The following is an 18,745-nucleotide window of genomic DNA, read 5'->3' on the forward strand; positions in this document are numbered from 1 at the left end:
AAACACCCCCCCTTTTTTTTTTTTTTTTTTTAAATAAGAGTTTAACCACTGTTCCTTTTTAATTACTGGTATTTTTGGTCCGTTTTTCTCTCTGCACAACAAAAAGTGTATTTCTTACCTTTCTGTCGTCTCATGCTTGTTTGATTCCTGCATGCTGGAAGCCATTTTATCCACGAGGTTCCAAAAACACAAAACACACTCGGACTTTTAGGCTTATAATGCGTTATTCATGAGAAAAGTCCATGAAACCACCTCTGCACAAATGACATCCTCCAAAAAAGTTCAAACAGTTGAAGAAACACGTCTTTGAAATAATATCATCCTCATGAAGGAGGAAACGCTGCAGCACAGTTAAATTACACGGCATTAGTTTAAGCTTAGAGCACCTGACAAACTGCCACCTGTAGGTATATCTGTGCTTTAAAGAGACTCTGCTTCGGTCCGGACAGGTTTTAAAGTTGAACCAAGGCAATTTTAACTCAAAGTGCCCCACTGTTCCCTCCAAGGAGGAATAAGACACAACACAGAGGGAGTCCTTCTTCAGGTCTGCATATATTTCAATGGTAACATTCATTCTATCAGAGCTTCAATAAAATTGAAATGCTAGGAAACAACACTCTAGCTGTATCCTGATGGGAGAATAAATTATTTGAGGGGAATGAAACACCATGTAGCACTGCGCTCTGCTGCTGCTGCTGTGGATGCACTTAGTGCCTTCTCCCCTCCAGGAGCTCACCTCAAATTGTTCTTCCTTTATTCCATACATCTACTCTGTCTTCGCACGCCTCTCAAAACACATCGCAGGAAATAAAACTCAGGAGCTCGGGGAATTTCACTTATCGCTTCTGACAAACGCACGTAAAAAGAGTGGGCTGCAAAACCAGCGACAGACAAGAGTCTCATTCAACAGAGACGTGAGGATACACGCATCCTCTAATCTCTGGTGTTCTGTGCGCTCGTGCCTGTTAATTAGAAACTAAGCGGGTCAGAGTGAGTGCTATCGGCTCTGGAAAAAAAAAACAAAACAAAACATTGGGATAAGGATGTCAGAGAGAAGTGACAGGCTCCAGTGCACGCAGAACAAGAATGTTAAGGTAAAAAAACAAAATCGGGGGGAATTTCTTTTCCTTATTCGCCTCAGGTTCAGAGTCCGAAACATAGTGAAGAGTGCAGCGGGTTCACCCTGCTGTTCAGAGAGGGTGAATGGAAACAAGATGTGGGTCAGGGGAAAATAAAAATCCAAAAATATATATTTATGTTTATATTTATATATATTTATATATTTACGAGGTATGTATCCACAAAAAAGAAAACACCCAATATTTCAAAATAGGCAGTCTTTGTTTTTCCAAATGTGTCCTTGCTTGTGTCGCCTGAAGGAAACATTAATATCATTATTTAACGATTAAAAAAATAAAACTGGGAAGCTTTGCTGTCCAACAGCCTTGTGTCAAACCTTGTTCTGAGACCACAATTTCCTCCCCAAGCAGGAGTCCAAACCACCAAGGTAGTGTCAACGTCAGGCCACTGAACTCTTAGAAAAAAAACACATTTCATGTCCCAAAAGGAAAAATTTCACTTCATTGTTAAAGGGGAAAAAAAAAAAGAAGAAAAAACAAGTGAAACCATCCTAATCGCTGGCTTTCCAACATCCGTGATCTCAAGAATGTCCAAGATGAGGTTCAAAGTGAGGCTGGGGGGCAGCGGGGGTGGGAGGGGAAGGGAGGCCAGGCACTGGTCCAAAAAAGGTAAAAAGGTGCCACTCAAGATTTATCAAAACGAGAAAAAAACTAAACAGAAAAGGAACCAATGGCAGGTGTCCTCCTGGCGATGGTTAGTTAGGCTGGCAGTAGAGGATCTGTCCCATCTGTAGTCACGCAAGGTACTGCTGCATCGCCGTCTTTGCCCTGAGAGAGACACACAGTCAGTCCAGCCAGGTTTTATGAGGGACCCAGCTGTTCAGGATTTGCTGCTGTGACTCACCTGTCACTGAGGTTGTGGTCAGAGGAGTGGGTGAGCTTGTGCAGCATGTCCACGAAACCCATCTCCCTCAGTTTGTCCTGCCGCTCCTGAGAACCTGAGAACCACACACATCCGTCAGCTGAGCAGTGCAGGTGGCTTGGAGGAGGTTTACTCCTCAAGCTGTCTTCACATGATGATGGACAAACAGCTTCTGTGCATATGGTGTCTGAAACAGCTGTATGTAGACGCCTGTGCCGTGTAAATACTGTGAGGCTGAAACTGTGATTAATCAGAGACTTTATGTAACTGACTAACCTTCATTATTTTCCTGACTTTCAGCTTCTCTGTCATATTGTTTTGGACTTTTGGTCCTTGGGCTCGGAAAAGGTGAGACTGTAATTTGTTTACACTTTTAAAATTTTATGGACCGATGGGGGGTTAACGATTTCCTGCGGCTCACGTTTGACCTTGATTTTTAGTGTGTGGAAAAACAAATGCTGGGTGAGTGAGTGCTCCCAAAACACAGGTGACCTACACTCTGTGCCGTCCCTAAATGCCTCACGTGCAGAGCATCAGAGTAGCAGCTCTGACTGATGCTCATGCTGTGCATTCTGTATAGATATGATATAGTGCAAGACCCCTTTATCCGCTCTAACATGAATCTGCCTTGAGCTCTATAGTGTTGCAGCTAACATGGCAAAACCTCAAATTCCATGAAAGCTCTTATCCTTCTCTCCCCTTTCTTTATCCCTTACCGTCCTCCTCATTCCAGATAAGGTTTGAGACACAGAAGGTGGAAGCAAGCTGCAGTTTCACATTCGAATGCCCCTGTGGAATATAGCAAAAGTCAGAGTGAATACAAATGAAGACAAACAGAACACAAACACAGGTCAAAGCCTCAAGAAGATGTCAGTGTAGCCTTACTGCTGCAGCAATATCAAGTACTTGATCTGATCAACAGTAGAGGGTATTATACGCATTACCATGTAGTATTTGATTTTCTGGAGCATGTCGTCATTGGTCATGATGAGGTCCTTGGCTGTGTTGCCGTCGGCGATGTTGGCCAAGATGCACAGTGTCTGACAAATTAGAAAAGGGTTAGATCAGTGCTGTCATTCGAGCACTTTGTTCTTTGTAACAAAGGGTCTGATGTGCTTCTAGCTCTACAAATGGACACGTCCGAGTGAATACAGACGGACCCTACGCAGACAAGCCTACAATCACACTCATCTACAAATTGCAGATTGTTAAAGCTCGTCTCCAATGGGTGGGTGGGTTTTTCCATGCAGCTGCAGGATGAATTCTGCATGAAACATATTGGAAAGCATGCGGCACAGGGAGCGCTCACCTGTTCTTTGACCTCTATGCTGTGCTCCCCTTCCAGGATGAGCGTCACCGCCTGCATTATCGGCTTCCCGTGAGAGCTCATGATCTGGTCGATGTGCTGAGGAGGGAGAGCGAGAGAACTGAATCAGTATGCACGGTGTGTTCAACACTGGTGGAGAATTCATGCAAATTCAACACACACTGGGTGCTGGGTATTCATACCTTACAGAAAGCATGAGACACGTGTAACCACAGGACAAAACGGTTTAAGAAGCAACCTACAAGCCAACACAGTCTACAGACGCTCACTGGCCTGTGGTCCAGTTCAAACATCAGCTCTCAGACAGTGTTAACTAGAATCGTAAAAGTGTGTTTCACACTGTACGGGGGGGTTAATGAATGCATGGACCCGTTCTAGCACTGAAACCCGTACAGGGGCACACACACACTAGAATTCTGATAATGAGACGGCTTTGAACGATGTCACTGTCTCCACTCACTGCATTTACACCTTCAATAAAGTGATTACAGCATTTTCCATTTGACTTCATGTTAAAAGCCTGATTTCTTCAGGTAGACCAGGCTTCTCATTGGCTAAGTGTGTATGAGCAGAAAGAAAGAGCAACAAATATGGAGCAATGCCGCCTCTTCCTCCTTCAGCCATTTTAGTCTAAATAAGTCTGTTTCCATCGCATATTTGTTCAATTCAGAATTGTGCTCTAAAAAAAAAAAAAAAAAAAAAAAAAAAAAAAGGAGCTTCGTCGGTCTTTCCTTCACTGCCCTGTCATTCTGATTTGACACAGACACAGTCAAAATTAAAACCCAGGAAGCAGCATCTTTTGTCACTGTATAATAAAATCTGTGATTCACGCTTCGAAACACATCCAGCGTAGAGGAGAAATCTGAATACTGATCTGCTGCCAGTACACATGGATTTGCAGTAACAAGTTTACTAAAGTACATGTAAGTTTGATTTTTCAGTAACCAGGTTACTGAAAGTAAATGTACTGATTCTGAGAAGATACCTATAAAAAGACCAAAAAAAAAACTGAAGTTGATGATGAAATATTAGTGAGAAAACTATTTCACCGAGTTTGAAACACACTTAATGATCAGTAAATTCTGCTCATTTAAAGCTATTATTTCATTTTCTTTGGACAGTGCGAAAGGTACCAATATGTCTAATGCACATAAATGCCATTAAACTTCCCTTTGAATTCCCTATATCAAAATATTTCTCTACTTCTAGCTGAAAAGTGCCTCCAGATGACATCACTTGGGGGAACCTTTAGTTCAGATGATGTCATCTTGATGTTTACACTATGGGGTTTGTGATCATGCTCAACCTGCTCCCTCAGATGATCTGAGTTCATCTGAACTCCTGATGACGAAAAACTCCTCCAAGTGACGCCATCTGGAGGAGTTTTCAGGTACAACCAGATGAATACTTTAATGTAGAGAAGTCAGAGGGAAGTTAAAAGCATTAATGTACATTTACACCCTAAATGAAAGCCATATAATGCAAATTAGAAATTGGTGAAGTCGCTCTTTAAGGATAATTCAACTCTCTCACCGGGCGTGTTGACAGAAGATTGCGCAGCAAACCGAGGGTCTTCATAAGTACGTTGGTGTCAGGGTCCGACAGCAGGCGGAACAACTGTTCGGTTCCCAAACACCGAACTATCTCCAACTTCACCTTCTGCTCTGCCTGGAACGCCATGTTCTTAATACACAAATCAGCCGGCAGAATAAGTCAGAGTGTGAGGATGTCAAAGAAAAGGTAGAGATCACAACATCAAAAACACAACTTTACGTGTAGATATCCACTCACACTGGATAGTGACTGTTGTTTTACAGTGTAGTGAGGGAAGGAAAATGTATTATTCACAGGCCTTGAAATTCAGGCCAAGTCACAACTCAATGTTCTTTCCAGAGTGATGGTGATACAAGACGATACAACAGATCATCTTCTTACCATCAGGGCCCAGATCCCATTGACCCTCAGTGGAGGACTGTCACTCTGGGTCAGACTGCATAGTAATTCGATCACCCCTGACTCCAAGATGGGCTGCAGACACACACAGCAACAGGCACTTTATATTGAACGTGCTGTGACGTTTTTTAGCCATAAGAAAAGAGTTAACAATGGTTTGGTTTGCCATTTCTGTCCATTTAATGAGTCTAATACACAGTTTGTAACTCCTCTCTTCAGCTAAATGCTCCGCTATGTTTAACAGCAAGTGTCTAGATGTGTCAGCTGCCTACTAACAGTGGGGATCCTAGAGTCTGTTGGGGCCCTAGGCAACGTAAAACCACTGTGCTTCAGATGTACAAAGGAAATACAATAAAATGCACCACACTACACATAGCACAATAATACATAGTACATTCCATAACTTAGCATTCACGGTTTGACAGTTGGACACAGCTTTCATCAGTTTGCTACAGAAAGAGTAGCTAACAGGTTGACTTCTGCGAACTTAGTTAGCTACGTTAGCTCGTGTTAAATGTCTAAGTAAACCAAAGAAACAATGTGACACCAGTGGAAGGTCTGTTATCCAACTGTCTCTTCACCACAGCTACAGCTACACTGGCAGCATTATTATCATCCTCTCCACTGCTCAACTTATCACCGTCTTGCTTTTTCTCCTGTTCCCCTTTTGTTGCTGCCAGAACAACACCTCTCCATTTTCATCAGACCCTTTCCCCCACTGAATCATGTGCTACTTGAACAGAGATTCAACATCACTTATAACACCTTTTCAGGAAAACAGCCTAACGTGTGTATAAGTAAATAGCGTACCTCTTTGCTGGGTGAGAACTCCAGTAGTAAATTGCATAGTGTAGAGGAGGCCATGACCAGGACTTCATCTGGTGCATTCTGCAAAAGCTGCATTTAACAGGAACACGTTTCTCAGTATTTGTAACCCCCCCCCCCCACCCCATTTAGAGCATTGTAGTAATAGCATTTTGGAAAAACGTATCGCAGACCTTCATGAGTGGTTTCCACACTGCATGGTCGTGGAAGCTTGTCCTCAGCTGCTGCACCGATCGTGAAAGACTGTGAAGACATCTGGACCAAAAAAGAAATAAAAAAAGAAACCGTTTTTACACTTGGAGAAGGAATAAAATAGTTAATATCTATAGCAAAAGGTACAAAGGTAGAATGGGAGGCAGAGCCTTTAGCTCCTCTCCTGTGGAACCAGATCCCAGTTCAGATTCAGGAAGCAGACGCCCTCTCTACTTTTAAGTCTAGGCTTAAAACCTGCCTCTTTGATAAAGCTTATAGTTAGTTATAGTTATGCTGCTATAGCCTTAGACTGTCCCCTAGTTGTCCTTCTCCTTCTCTGTCTCCCTCACTTTGTCCCTTTCTGCAGGTCAAGGCAGACAGCCGCCCACCCTGAGCCCAGTTCCGCTGGAGTTGTTCTTCTCCACTGTTGCCTATGGACTTGTTAAAGGGGAATTTGTTGTTGCATATCTGTATAGTCTTGCCTTTATTATGTAAATTGCCTTGAGATGACTTTGTTGTAAACTGATGCTATATAAATAAAGTTGAATTGAATTGAATTATGATGCAGTACAGACAGTTATAGATGAAATGCTCATTTACTTCTGTGGAATGTAATTCAGGTGTGATTTAATTTTTCAAAGGGTGTAAGCATCAGGACAACAAGGAGAGCAGATGATACTGTACCTGACAGCTGCCAGTCGAACTTTAATGCTAGATTCTGAGAGGCCACTGACTATCCTGTCCATCATGTTCTCTGTCTCTGTGATCTGAGGGGAAAATAAAAATTAAAAAAAAGAGGGGATGGGTTAGACCGTAAGAACGTACGGAAACATAACTAGACTGTACACAGAAAGTGTAAAGGAAAGGTCACCTTTTTGCGGATGTCCTCATCGTTAGAGCCAAGTGACGCATAAAGTTTGAAAGCAGCTTGTCTCAGCTCATGTGCATGTTTCAGATCATGGTCCAGCTGCGAGTGAAAGAGCACAGAAAGTGAACTGCTGCAAAAGGCCAGCAGTTACAGAACATAATTTGTTGGTTGCTGATAAAGAAAACAACAATTCTGCCTTACAAAGCCAAGATAGAAGACCAGACCACTTGAGTTGGAAACAATCTGCTTTCTCTAGCAGCTGATTTCTAAACTGTCATGTAAATAAGGAACCTGGTTATTTTATTCGGGTAAGCGAAGTGCAAAGCTGGTTTTACTGCTATGTAGATGTGAAGACGGGAAAGGTTGTCGAGTGAATTTGCTGGTTGATGGTGAGATCATTAGATAGCACTGTTAAAATATGATCTAAATAAGTCAGTTAGCACCATGCACTCGTTAAAGTCAGACACTTTGTGCTGTGAAAAGTAGCTCTGTTCCATCTTTCTCTCACTATGATAAATCTCTGCGCTAAAAAACCTCTACACAGCTAAAATCCAGGGTAGATGAGATTTACAGTAACGAGGTCACGTAAACCAAAACAAGGTGGAGGTGGTACCACCACCACCACCATCATCATCATCATCATGTGCATGTACAGGTCTAAATAAATCTACGAAAAAACAAAAACAAAACGCTTGATGGATTACTGAAATCAGAAAAGAAAACTTTCACTAGGAGCCAGATATGAGAACAGCATATGTTATCTCACTCTGCTTGAGTTATGTGGAAGTTGAGTCCAGATAACTACATCTAGATGATTTAAAACCTTCAAAAAATAAATAAATAACTAAAAAATCCGGCATGGTGTAATGTGGAACAGCAAGCTCCGATGGGAAGTTCAGAACAGAATCCTTGATATGCACCCACCGATGCATATTGCCACGAGTACTGACAACGGATGATGCCCAGTAAATAAAGTTGCTATTTCCACACTGTCTCTGTGGACAAAAAAGAAATAAACCTCGCCTCTCATGTAGCAAACCCTCTTGCAGTTTGCACCCTAGGAGACTGCATGTGCCACAGGCCAAACCTGCTGACATCTGCTTCGGTTGGAACTGCAGAAAGACTCAGTCCACTCGGATTTTCTGTTGTTAGAGTGATTCCTCTTACCTTATGTAGACAATCTATGGTGCGCACACACAAACCCACATCAGTGAGTTAGTGAGCAGAGAGTTAGCTAATGACAGCTGATCAGACCTGCAGACATTAACTTGCTACACAGATGATCAACATCGACTAAAAACAAAAGCTACTGACTGAAAGTTAAACCTTACACCAAGCTTTGCTAACGGAAGAAGCTGAAGCACATAAATGATAATAATTTACAGACATAAGTGCGTAACAGCTGTGGAAAAAGCAGAGCTGTGACTAAGCTATTACTAAATGTTTGCACTTGCATGAACTATTAACTCACAGACACATGGATGAGAACTAGAGGTTAGTCACTAGTGTGTTTACAATGAAGAGCTGATCGTAGCGTGAAATTAGACCTACGGACACCAAATTCCCCTGTAAACACACTGATGCCCTACCCTCTTGATATCAGTGATGGCGGACACAGAGCTGGGGTACTTGAAGTAGTCAGCCAACATGGCCACCAGGTGGTCAGTGGTGCTCGCAATCCTTTGCAGCTCCACGTCGGGCTCCATCAGGTAGGCCAGCGTCTCCGCACCCTCCACCCTCTCCTCCAGCAGATGCTCTTTACTGCACATCCGTACGAGGCACGGTAGGGTCTGGATGAAAAGAGGAGGTCACATTCAATAAAGAAATACGCAATTCACCAATAATGCGGACAAATAAAAAAAGGTGCAACTGTGTTAGATAAGCCTGACCTTCAGGACTATGCAGCTGTCGTCTGTCCTGATGGCACCTGCTCGACACATGTACGTTAAACTGGGACACAGGGAGAAAAAGGTCTCATTCAAAGAAAAACTATACAGCAAACATTATATTTTAATACTGAATAATTATTGATAAGGTTTTACACCACTCACCATTTGGCTGCTGTTAGCTGCATTTCAATGGGTTGATCCCTTTGCATCATTCTGACAAATACCTGAGACAGCAGCTCACCATCCACTAGCACTGGCAACAAAAGTGAGAAACAGGTTGGACAGTGAAGAGAGCAACAGAGAAAGAGAAAACAAGGAGAGCATTTCCTCACCATTCACTAGTGTCGTGGAGACTTGAGTGTTCTCATAGGCCAGGACTGAGAAACACTTTAAGGCCTGCATCCGGACCTAGGGAGCCAATGATGAAGAGGAAGAAGGTAACTTGAGTGCTAAAGGTACAATCATACCTCTGGATAAACATATATACCTACACAGCCATCTACCTTATAAGACGACGAGATAAGCAGAGGAGCGATGTTCTGGATGGCACCATGGTTGAAAAGAACTGTCTGATGCTCTGGGGTCTAGAGACAATAAACCTCCAGTCAACAATGAATCTCTGTTTGGCTACAGCTGTGATTCACTCCATCGTGTCTGTGTGCGACCAAATACCAGCAAATACCTTACAACAGTGGGAGAAGATCTGTGTGATGTACTCCTGGGTTCTCTGTGAGCGGCTCAGTAGAGACATGAGGTGAGGAATCAAAGTGGGGTCCTAAAAACACAAATTCAAAATACACATAATATCAACCAACAAGTGTCATGCAATGCTTGCTAGTTTGAAGAGTTCGGCTTTAATCAGAACCTGTGCGTGACAACATACAGTATAGAGCAGCTGCACAGGGGTGACAGGACTGATGAAGACAGTTCTCAGACATCGAAGACAAGCTTCAATAAAGATCAGGTCTGGACACAGGAGACCTGCACGCACAAAAACACACGTACCCCTTAGGTCAGTGTCTCTTTTAGTCGCTAGATGTGTTGTGCTATGCAGTAAGTATTTGTGTACGTGTGTCCCAACCTTGAAGAAGGGCAGGGATGATGTGACAGTCCACCAGGGACTTGATGTTATTCTCAGTGCCCATGGCAAGACTGCCCAGCACTACAGCACACTCGGTCCGCAGCTCCAGACTGGACGAGCTCTGCTGGAGCAGGTACAGTAACCTGGAGGCAAAGAACCAACACACTGTAACAGATGCACCCTACACTGTGTTGCAGTGAAGATGCTAGTAGCATATACTATGTGACTTTCATTCATTCTTTCATTTCCACTAAGAGTGAAATATGAAGAATCTAAACTTATGCAAAACGGGGAAACGAGTGAATTCCGTGCCAGAGATGGCCACGGTCGACCACAGCAGTTGGGGAGACTTTGGAAGTGGAGCGTTCAACACGCACAAGAGCATGGGGAGAGAACAGGAGGAGCAAGAGAGTAATATAGACTGAATTTATGTTCCGTTCACCGCACATAAACACCTTATGTTTTAACACCATGTCAGAAAGGGGGAGTAGAAAGAAAGGATGAGTTGGAAGGAAGGTGTGCAGACATACCTGGGCACAGCTCCAAGAACAATCAGATTGGCCTTCTGCTTGTTGTTTCCTATGACGGCATTCTTCATGTCACTGTGAAGACACACACACACACACACCTGACTGACACTTTGGTAATGTATTTGGGGCAACAATGAAAAAAAGGACTCCACTGTCAATAACAAAGGTTTAAGAGTCTAAATGGTTCAGATTAGTTTACAGCCTGTCGTGTAAAGTCCCCCAGTTTACCTGCTCAGTACAAACTGATATAGATATGTATATGAGGAGAACAGTCCTCTAATGATTTGGTCATTGATGGAGTGGACTTGGACATATTACAAAAATGGATTTGGCAAATATATCTTGAGTGGCCAACCCAAGTATATAGTCCATAGTCTTTTGTGGGAAGCAATGGGATGTAAGAAACCTTTCTTAGGTTCTGACATATACCTAGCTAAAAGTCATCAGACTCTTCAGAGACCTATGAGGGCAGCATGCATCTGCTAAGCTATAAACACACCAGACAGGCAAGCGGTCAGCCAGGTCAACATTTCAAAGATGAACTGCAGAAGGTTTCCATTAAGCGGACACATTCTGAGCTTGTTTGTTTGTATTCGGTGCATTTTTTTTCCCATGCAGCATTTCCTCTGCTCTGGAAGTGCCCCAGATGATATCACATAGCAGGTGAGCGGCTAGTGGAAAAGTACAGCTGTAACAGGCGGTCAAGTCAGTCAGGTGCTGGGTTAGTGAAGCGGCGCACTCCGTAACCAGAGCTAGTCTCCTCAGAAGTTAAAAATAACTGCTAAATAGTCTGAGTCCAGGTCACCGCAGTCGAGAAAGCGGGACAGAGAGAGAGGAACGAAATCACACAGAAAAGTGAAATGCATTCTGAAATGGTCTGTCACATTAAAGCCTGTGCATGTAAACACAGAGGTCTTACAAGAACACCACCATAAATGATCATGAACAGAACAAGTTCTTTTTGTGATATTCCAACTTTGATGATCAACAACCTGTGAAAAGGCAACTGAGCACGAGCAGCATGATTCCTGGAAGAACGTAGGCTTGATTTCACCAGTGTGTTTCACCACAGGATGTTCTTCAGTACTATTTACTCAAAAGACCACATGTCCTCTCCTTGCTGCACCAGGGAATGCAACATACAAACAGAGCAGACATTAAATGGTGCTGGACTTACATGACTCCCTGCAGCACTTTCTGTGGGTCGGGGTCGAACAATCTGTCAACATAATGGCGACTAGTGGCAGTGACTTCCTACGTGACAACAACGACAGAAAGGTTAGTTGCAACAATATACAGAAAACACCAGTGTTCAGATTTGTAGCTCAATTTAACAACAAGCTAGAGCTGTAAAGCTGACGGAAAGAGCCAGTCGAAATACGTTTGCAGAATTATTTCTAGCTGAAGAATATCAAGCATCAATATTATAAAATTAGGAGCTAATGGCAATAATAAAAGATCATTCATCATTTTGCTTAAAAAAAAAGGGTTATAAATTGCTTGCCAACTCTGACAAAGCCACAGTCATGCACACTGAAACATCCATGGCATAATCCTTTAAAAGCGGTTGTATATGGCTCCATTTGACACCAAGAAACTTTGCTTATATCCATGACAGCTTTAACCAGAACTTTCCACATGACCCATCCCAGAGAAGTAAAGCTCGCCGAGCTGACAACACTGTTGCCTTTTGGTGCCAACGAGCTGCTGACAAGGTGCTGAGCACATTCTGTACTGTAACATAGCAATTGTTTCAGAGATCAACACTGAGATACGTTTTATTATTACAGTAGAGGGTAAATGTGTTTGTTCACCATTGCACAGCAACAGACAGCTCACAGACACATACACAGATCAGGCATAACATTATGACCACCTGTGCAATTTAATGCAAACCATCACAGTGGCTCTGCCAGGAGTTCTTCTTTTACAGTGTTATAATTCTGTTTTTTGGTTAAAACTGTCAGAAAAAGGGGAGAGTTCTCCTTTTCCTTTTGGCGTTTGCCTTTCAGGGGTCTCCACAGCAAATCCTCTGACTCCAAGAAAGGTGATAGTTCTACTAGGTGTTTTTTATTGAGGTCAATCTGGTCACTAGTGGAGTGGATCATAAGAGGAGGTGGTTCTAATGTTTTGGGCACCGGATTCATTTTAAATAGGGTGGGCAAAACATTATTGAACCAGCCCTGTTGAAATACTTTTTAAGAGTTTGACAATCCCAGTTCCCATTACAATCACAGAAAAAAAAGAAAGTAAAAATTCTTTCTGATCTCAAGGCTTTCTTGAGACAACAACTTGCCTTGTTAATATGTAACTGACGTTTGGGAGCATCACACCATTATGATTAACAGACACCTCAACAAAATATTCAAACAGGTAAAGATAGACACATAAACTCTCGCTAACATATTATAGTGTGTCTCTTCGTAACCTAACGGACGTGGGGGCGTTTCACTATTGCAATCCCCAACACACTCGTCTAAACTAAGCTAAGCTTAACTTTGGCCAACTACTTGCACCTGGCAGCCATTGTCACGTGCCAAACCGATCTAGACAATAATACACGTTTGTAGAGTTTGCGTTATATTTTTCACATTGACTTTTCCCTTATTAACTAATCAAGAAGTATGCAGCCAGTGAGTTAACGTTAGCTTCCTTAGCGTAACCGTATGCTAATGCTTAGCTAACGTTTACTTGGAACGTTAGTTATCTTTACGACGTAATAATGAGCAATTATTGGTACAGAACACTGCTGAGTGTATGGAGCCGAAATTCTCATTCTTGCGACCTGTTTTCCATTGTCACTTATGGGGTCTGTTAATGCGGTTTATGAGCACCAAACCGTTACTGACAGCGCTCTAGCAGTTAGGAGCTAGCTGCTAACTCATTCCTAGTGACAGTGACAGCAAGGTTCGTTTGATTCGGTGTCCTTCATTCGCCGAACGGGCGCCCATAATACCGGGGAGCTTCGGATACAAACGGTCCTCATCGACAGCTACGTAGACACGCCGCTAACGTTACCGTGCTACATGTTGCAAAGCCTCTAAGTTAGCTTGCAGGCTAACAGAAGCAGGACCCTTGGGTTTTGCCGCTGCTAGCTTCGTGTTGCGGATCATATTATATTACCCACTCACAGCTGGAGCGAGCGCAATGCACATGTGGCAGCCTGTCTGAAACCATGAGAGTGACACTCACAGATAGCACACTGATGCGGAGTGGGGCCTCCAACAAGCACGACATCTCTCTTCCACCGACTGAGCGCCCCAATCGGCGCACCACTTTGCAGACACTCCGCCCCCCCCAGAGCAGCTGTGAGTGGTGTTTAAAAAGTAACTGCAGCTTAATCACGCAGCTCCTTACTAGCGTTAAGATTAAAGCCGCTCACTAAGTTCTTCTGTAGGTGCGGTTGTGATCACTAGCAGCAGAAATACAACAGAGAACACTACCGCTAACTTGGCAAGCTGTCTGACAGACAGGGGGATTGTCAGTGAGGTAAATTTTGTTTATAAATGTGACGTACTGATGTGTGTATGCGGTACTTTCGCTAAATTAACTGCATTCATTCAAACTATATAATAAAAACATATATAACCGTAATAAAATGCACATCGTGTGGCCAATGCAAATCGTCTTCATAATCACACCAAATAATACATAAACTTAAAATGCGTCGCACAATTTCTAAATGGAATCTGCTGACGCAGACTTACGTTTGTGACGTAGCGCGCATGCGCTTTGGCTGCAGACGCGAGGTGGGAAATTTCATCTGTTGTGTGTTGGCGAATCTGTATCCTAAACATGATTTGTAGGAATAATTTGTAGCTTTTGGCGCATACAACCGGGCATCCACGTTCCTCTGTTATCTATTCATCGCTGTAAGTGCTCGTTCTGTTTGCTTGTTAGGGAAATGTGTTGTCTGGTCGATTCAGCGCGATGTAACGTTATGGTGTCCACACGACTAGCTAGCTGCTGCACGCTGTGGTTTGTTGTCAATTTTTGAAAGTTGATTTAGCGATGTCTGCATTGTAACTGGAGCCAGCTACACAGAATAGACACAATACAGGAAAGAACTTGTCGATACCCACATCATGTGGAAGTAACAGCATTTCCTGATAAAGTTACTATTTGGACTAAGTGGAGCCGTGCATTCTAGGAAGAGGTGGTTCTAATGTTTTGGCCACAGAATTTAAAAATGAATAAGGGGGCCTCTTCTTATAATGCACTCCAGTACGGCTCCACTACCCATTATGACCTCAATAATAAACATAGTAGAATTATCACCTTTATGAGAGTTTCAGCCTTAAAACTGGGAAATTGCAACCTTGTAAAAGAAGAATTCCTGGCTGAGCCCCTGTGTTGGATCGCTTTAGATTGAACAGTTGGTCATAATGTTGTGCACGATCAGTGTATAACCTTAGACATTCAGCCCAATTGTCACAACAGCTAACTGCCATGTCAAGACTGATAGTTTTAGCAACTGTTTGGTAATCTGATTAATACTTTTATTTTATTTTGTTTGGATTCGTGGATTTTTTTTTTGTTTGTTTATTCTGTAAAAGGACTGGTAAGCAAGTATGAGGTCCTCAAGTGTCTTGTTTTTGGTCCTACCACTAGTCCAAAAACCTACAAATATTAAGTTTACAATGATATGACTGCTATGAAAAAGCAGAAAACTGTGTCATTTGAAAGCATGGAATCAGCTAATTGATTGTTTCCAATCTGTTACTGAAGGTACGAAGAGTTTGAAGTTAGGGTCAGAAATGATCTCTGTGTAGAGGCTGACAGCTCTTGAGTTGGGATGGAATACAAACCCAACCTTGCTGCGAATTTGATTTTTCTCAGGAAATCTGCGTCTTACCTGTTTGTGCAAGATGAAGATTGCAGTTGAAGGCTGTTGCCATGGTGAACTAGACAAGATCTACGAGACAATCAGCTACCTGGAGAAGAAAGAAGGGGTAAAAGTGGACCTGTTGCTTTGCTGTGGAGACTTCCAAGCAGTGCGAAATGAGGGGGACATGAAGTGCATGGCAGTGCCAGCCAAGTACAGAACGATGCAGACCTTTTACAAGTTAGTTGGGTTTTTTATTCATGATTTTAAAAAAAAAACAGCCCGATAGGAGTATGAAGATTTAAAACTTTTATACTACTGTCTCTGTTACAGATACTACTCCGGAGAGAAAAAGGCTCCAGTCCTGACCATCTTTATCGGAGGCAACCATGAGGCATCCAACCACCTGCAGGAGCTGCCTTATGGAGGCTGGGTGGCACCCAACATTTATTATCTGGGTAGAAACCAGCAAAAAGCAGATGTAGTTATTCTGTTTACTGTCCTGTGTACTAACGTTTGGCTTTATCTTGACCATATGTTTTTAGGTTATGCTGGTGTTGTTCGTTACAAAGGGATTAGAATCGGTGGTTTATCTGGAATCTTCAAATCACGTGATTACAGAAGAGGTGAGTGTTTTAGTTCAACTATCTAATTACCTAAAGTAATTTGGGTTTTGTAGTTTCTTTACAAGAGTTTTTTTGGTCTCTAAGGTCACCATGAATTCCCTCCATACAACTCTGAAACACTTCGAAGTGCATACCACATTAGAAATATCGAAGTATTCAAACTAAAACAGGTAAACGTAGATTGTAACTTTTTCTACTGCACACAGCTCAAATGATGTCTTACTCATTTATCCAAACATTGGACGTTTATTCATTTTATTTCTTTCTATTAAGATCCAGATGCCCATGGACATTTTCTTGAGCCACGACTGGCCTCGCGGAATCTACTACTATGGCAGTACCGAGGAACTGTTGCAGAAGAAAAAGTTCCTGCGTCAGGAAGTGGAGTCTAACTCTCTGGGAAGTCCTGCTGCTGAGGAGCTCCTCGCTCACCTCCAGCCCAGCTACTGGTTCTCTGCTCATCTTCATGTGAAATTCGCTGCCGTCATGCAACATCAGGTAAGAGTGGTTGTTTTTCTGTAACTAGCTAAATTAGTATTACCTGTGCTTAGTTTCAGATTTTAATAATTCTGGGTGTCTATGTAATATTCTATATATTATACTGCATACGTTAATTATGTGGTTAATTTTCTTGTTTTTAGCCTAAAGGTAATGCGTCTCCGCGTGTAACCAAATTCCTGTCTCTGGATAAATGTCTGCCCTATAGGGAATTCTTACAGGTGAGAGCACGTTTTGTTAATACAAAGGCACCAGTCTAGCTTAAAGTGGATGAGGTCATTGTTCGTTCTAAGCAACAATTTGTACACTTGCTGTATAGATTGTGGATGTTCCAGAGAGACCAGGTTCATCTGATGGTCTTGAGTATGATCCAGAGTGGCTTGCTATTCTGAAGGCAACCAACAGTCTACAAAGAACCAACCCTCATCCGTGGAACCCCCCTGAAAATAATGGCCTGCATGAACGGTATACAGATAATCACACACCCAGTTTTATGCCTAAGTTTGCCCTCGTCACCATTTGTGGTAAGTTAAATATCTATGATATAATGATTGCTGAAGTGAAAATGAGTAAATACAATCCCTGCAGCAAATGGAAAATAAAAATTGCCTTTATTTCAAATGATCCTACTTTGTATTTAATAAATTGTGAGAAAATAATAAAACCATTATGAAGCTGTTTGGCTTCTGAAGATTTGAATATGGATTCTGGATTCTGAATATGGATTGTCTGTACCCATCAGGTGGGACTTCAGTGCTTCAGAAGCAGCTATGATGCAGGTGATGGAAGATCTCAATGGTGAACTTTCTGTTCCCGTAAACTTCAGCCAGACTGTCCCAGCCTATGACCCCAGCAATCCCCAGCCTTATACTGCCCCCAGCTACACCACCAACCCCCAGACAACAGAGCTCTGTGCCATGTTAGGTCTCACTGACATATATGCACAGGTGGGACAGGGACATGATGAACTGCGCAGGGTTCAGGAAAGTGTAGGGAGGGAGGAGGAGCCAGAGGATGAAGATGGAGATAGTGTAGGAAGTGCAGAGGAGCCCAGCGAGTATCCGACCGACACATCGGGACTGTCAAGTTCCTTTAATCCTGATGAAATCACCATAGAGGATGAGTGGGAGGAAGAGGAGGACGGCAAATCAGACGCAGCAGTGAAGGGTGACGAGTGCTCAGACGTCCACACCCCGGGTCGAATGGTTCTGCCAGAGCCAATATCTGATGTCTCACCCAATCCTCTGTCCCGTCTGATGAACTTGCCACCTCCCTCCCACTCCACCCCAGCAGCAGTAGCCCGCTCTCAGTGTGGAGCAGAAAGACTCTGCGAGGGTGGTGATGAGGATACCACTACCGCGCGCATCTTAAAACGTACCAGCGGTGAGAGTGAGACTCCTGGCAGCAGAGGTACGACTCCCATAATCAAACGCAGGAACCAAGTCATCTACACAGCAGTAGATGATGAGGAGGGTGAGGATTAGAGGTCAGATTAAGGACACGGTCATTTATTCTCCATTAGTTTATATTAATTTACAAATTTTGACTTAAATGTGTCGGCCTTTTATACAGATTCCAATGCCCCCAAAACAGACTGTACACAAGACCATTAGTATCTAGATTCAGTTTTTACAGAAAGGCTATTAAAGCCAAAAAAAATGTTTCTTTGAAGAAATATTATCACCTTTTTATATACATTTTAATTCTTTTTAATATTTTAAGTATTTTAATCAATGCAGGAACATTTTGGAGAACAGATTTTTGAGTTCTGTGCTTAACGTTTTGTATATGTAACTTCAAGACAATAGAAGTGAGGCTGGAAACCTAAAAGATCTTTTTTTTTAAATAAATACACTATTTTACAGCTACCTGGCAAAGGGGGATTAATAAAATTGTAGCTGTTAACGTTGTTGTTTCACTTACTCGAGGCAAGTAGAAGGAAGGAAGCAGCTTTCTGCAGTCGCCATTGGCCGTTCACAGAATCCAGGTGCTAAACTCATCCAATTTCTCAGCTTAAGCATAGAAAATGTTGTCTTTCTACCATTTTGATTCACAAATCATAGCATTTTAATTTTATTTATATTAAGCAGTCTCATTTTGATACCAGTAATTAGTTCACTCTATATATTT

At 42.5% G+C, this 18,745-nt stretch overlaps 2 protein-coding genes across 7 annotated transcripts; one reads left to right on the top strand and one right to left on the bottom strand.

Annotated features, from left to right (window-relative positions):
• Positions 1–532: 532 nt before the first annotated feature.
• Positions 533–14,111, bottom strand: armc8 (armadillo repeat containing 8). 3 transcript variants are annotated; one of them, XM_067514966.1, is made up of 22 exons: positions 13,859–14,111; positions 11,844–11,920; positions 10,667–10,738; positions 10,137–10,279; positions 9,939–10,036; positions 9,738–9,830; positions 9,559–9,639; positions 9,388–9,463; positions 9,218–9,308; positions 9,056–9,116; positions 8,756–8,956; positions 7,170–7,265; positions 6,983–7,065; positions 6,280–6,361; positions 6,092–6,178; positions 5,264–5,356; positions 4,862–5,011; positions 3,311–3,406; positions 2,946–3,041; positions 2,718–2,790; positions 1,984–2,077; positions 533–1,907 (listed from the first exon to the last, which is right to left on the bottom strand). In XM_067514966.1, the coding sequence occupies exons 1-22, from the start codon at positions 13,901–13,903 to the stop codon at positions 1,874–1,876; spliced, it is 2,022 nt and encodes a 673-aa protein (XP_067371067.1). In that variant the 5' UTR covers positions 13,904–14,111; the 3' UTR covers positions 533–1,873. The 3 variants fall into 3 exon arrangements, with proteins under 3 accessions (XP_067371067.1, XP_067371068.1, XP_067371069.1); XM_067514967.1 differs by lacking the exon at positions 13,859–14,111 and adding an exon at positions 13,798–13,832; XM_067514968.1 differs by lacking the exon at positions 13,859–14,111 and adding an exon at positions 12,189–12,307.
• On the top strand, positions 11,827–18,736 carry dbr1 (debranching RNA lariats 1). Of its 4 annotated transcripts, XM_067514970.1 has the most exons (10): positions 11,827–11,944; positions 12,285–12,381; positions 15,506–15,731; positions 15,825–15,949; positions 16,037–16,117; positions 16,202–16,287; positions 16,391–16,615; positions 16,759–16,836; positions 16,935–17,080; positions 17,358–18,736. In XM_067514970.1, the coding sequence occupies exons 3-10, from the start codon at positions 15,535–15,537 to the stop codon at positions 18,097–18,099; spliced, it is 1,680 nt and encodes a 559-aa protein (XP_067371071.1). In that variant the 5' UTR covers positions 11,827–11,944; positions 12,285–12,381; positions 15,506–15,534; the 3' UTR covers positions 18,100–18,736. The 4 variants fall into 4 exon arrangements, with proteins under 4 accessions (XP_067371071.1, XP_067371072.1, XP_067371070.1 ...); XM_067514971.1 differs by lacking the exons at positions 11,827–11,944; positions 12,285–12,381 and adding an exon at positions 14,016–14,155; XM_067514969.1 differs by lacking the exons at positions 11,827–11,944; positions 12,285–12,381 and adding an exon at positions 14,383–14,538.
• Positions 18,737–18,745: the final 9 nt, after the last annotated feature.

This window comes from Channa argus, chromosome 9, assembly GCF_033026475.1.
Source record: "Channa argus isolate prfri chromosome 9, Channa argus male v1.0, whole genome shotgun sequence".
Classification (NCBI taxonomy): Eukaryota; Metazoa; Chordata; class Actinopteri; order Anabantiformes; family Channidae; genus Channa; species Channa argus.

Coding starts and splice junctions, on each gene's coding strand:
- dbr1 (XM_067514970.1), top strand. CDS start 15,535: ATGAAGATTGCAGTTGAAGGCTGTTGCCATGGTGAACTAGACAAGATC. Junction 15,732..15,824: donor ACGATGCAGACCTTTTACAA/GTTAGTTGGGTT, acceptor TCTCTGTTACAG/ATACTACTCCGGAGAGAAAA. Junction 16,837..16,934: donor CCTATAGGGAATTCTTACAG/GTGAGAGCACGT, acceptor CTTGCTGTATAG/ATTGTGGATGTTCCAGAGAG.
- armc8 (XM_067514966.1), bottom strand. CDS start 13,903: ATGTCGTGCTTGTTGGAGGCCCCACTCCGCATCAGTGTGCTATCT. Junction 9,309..9,387: donor CTCCACGACACTAGTGAATG/GTGAGGAAATGC, acceptor TTTTGTTGCCAG/TGCTAGTGGATGGTGAGCTG. Junction 6,362..6,982: donor GTTCGACTGGCAGCTGTCAG/GTACAGTATCAT, acceptor TTTTTGGTCCAG/ATGTCTTCACAGTCTTTCAC.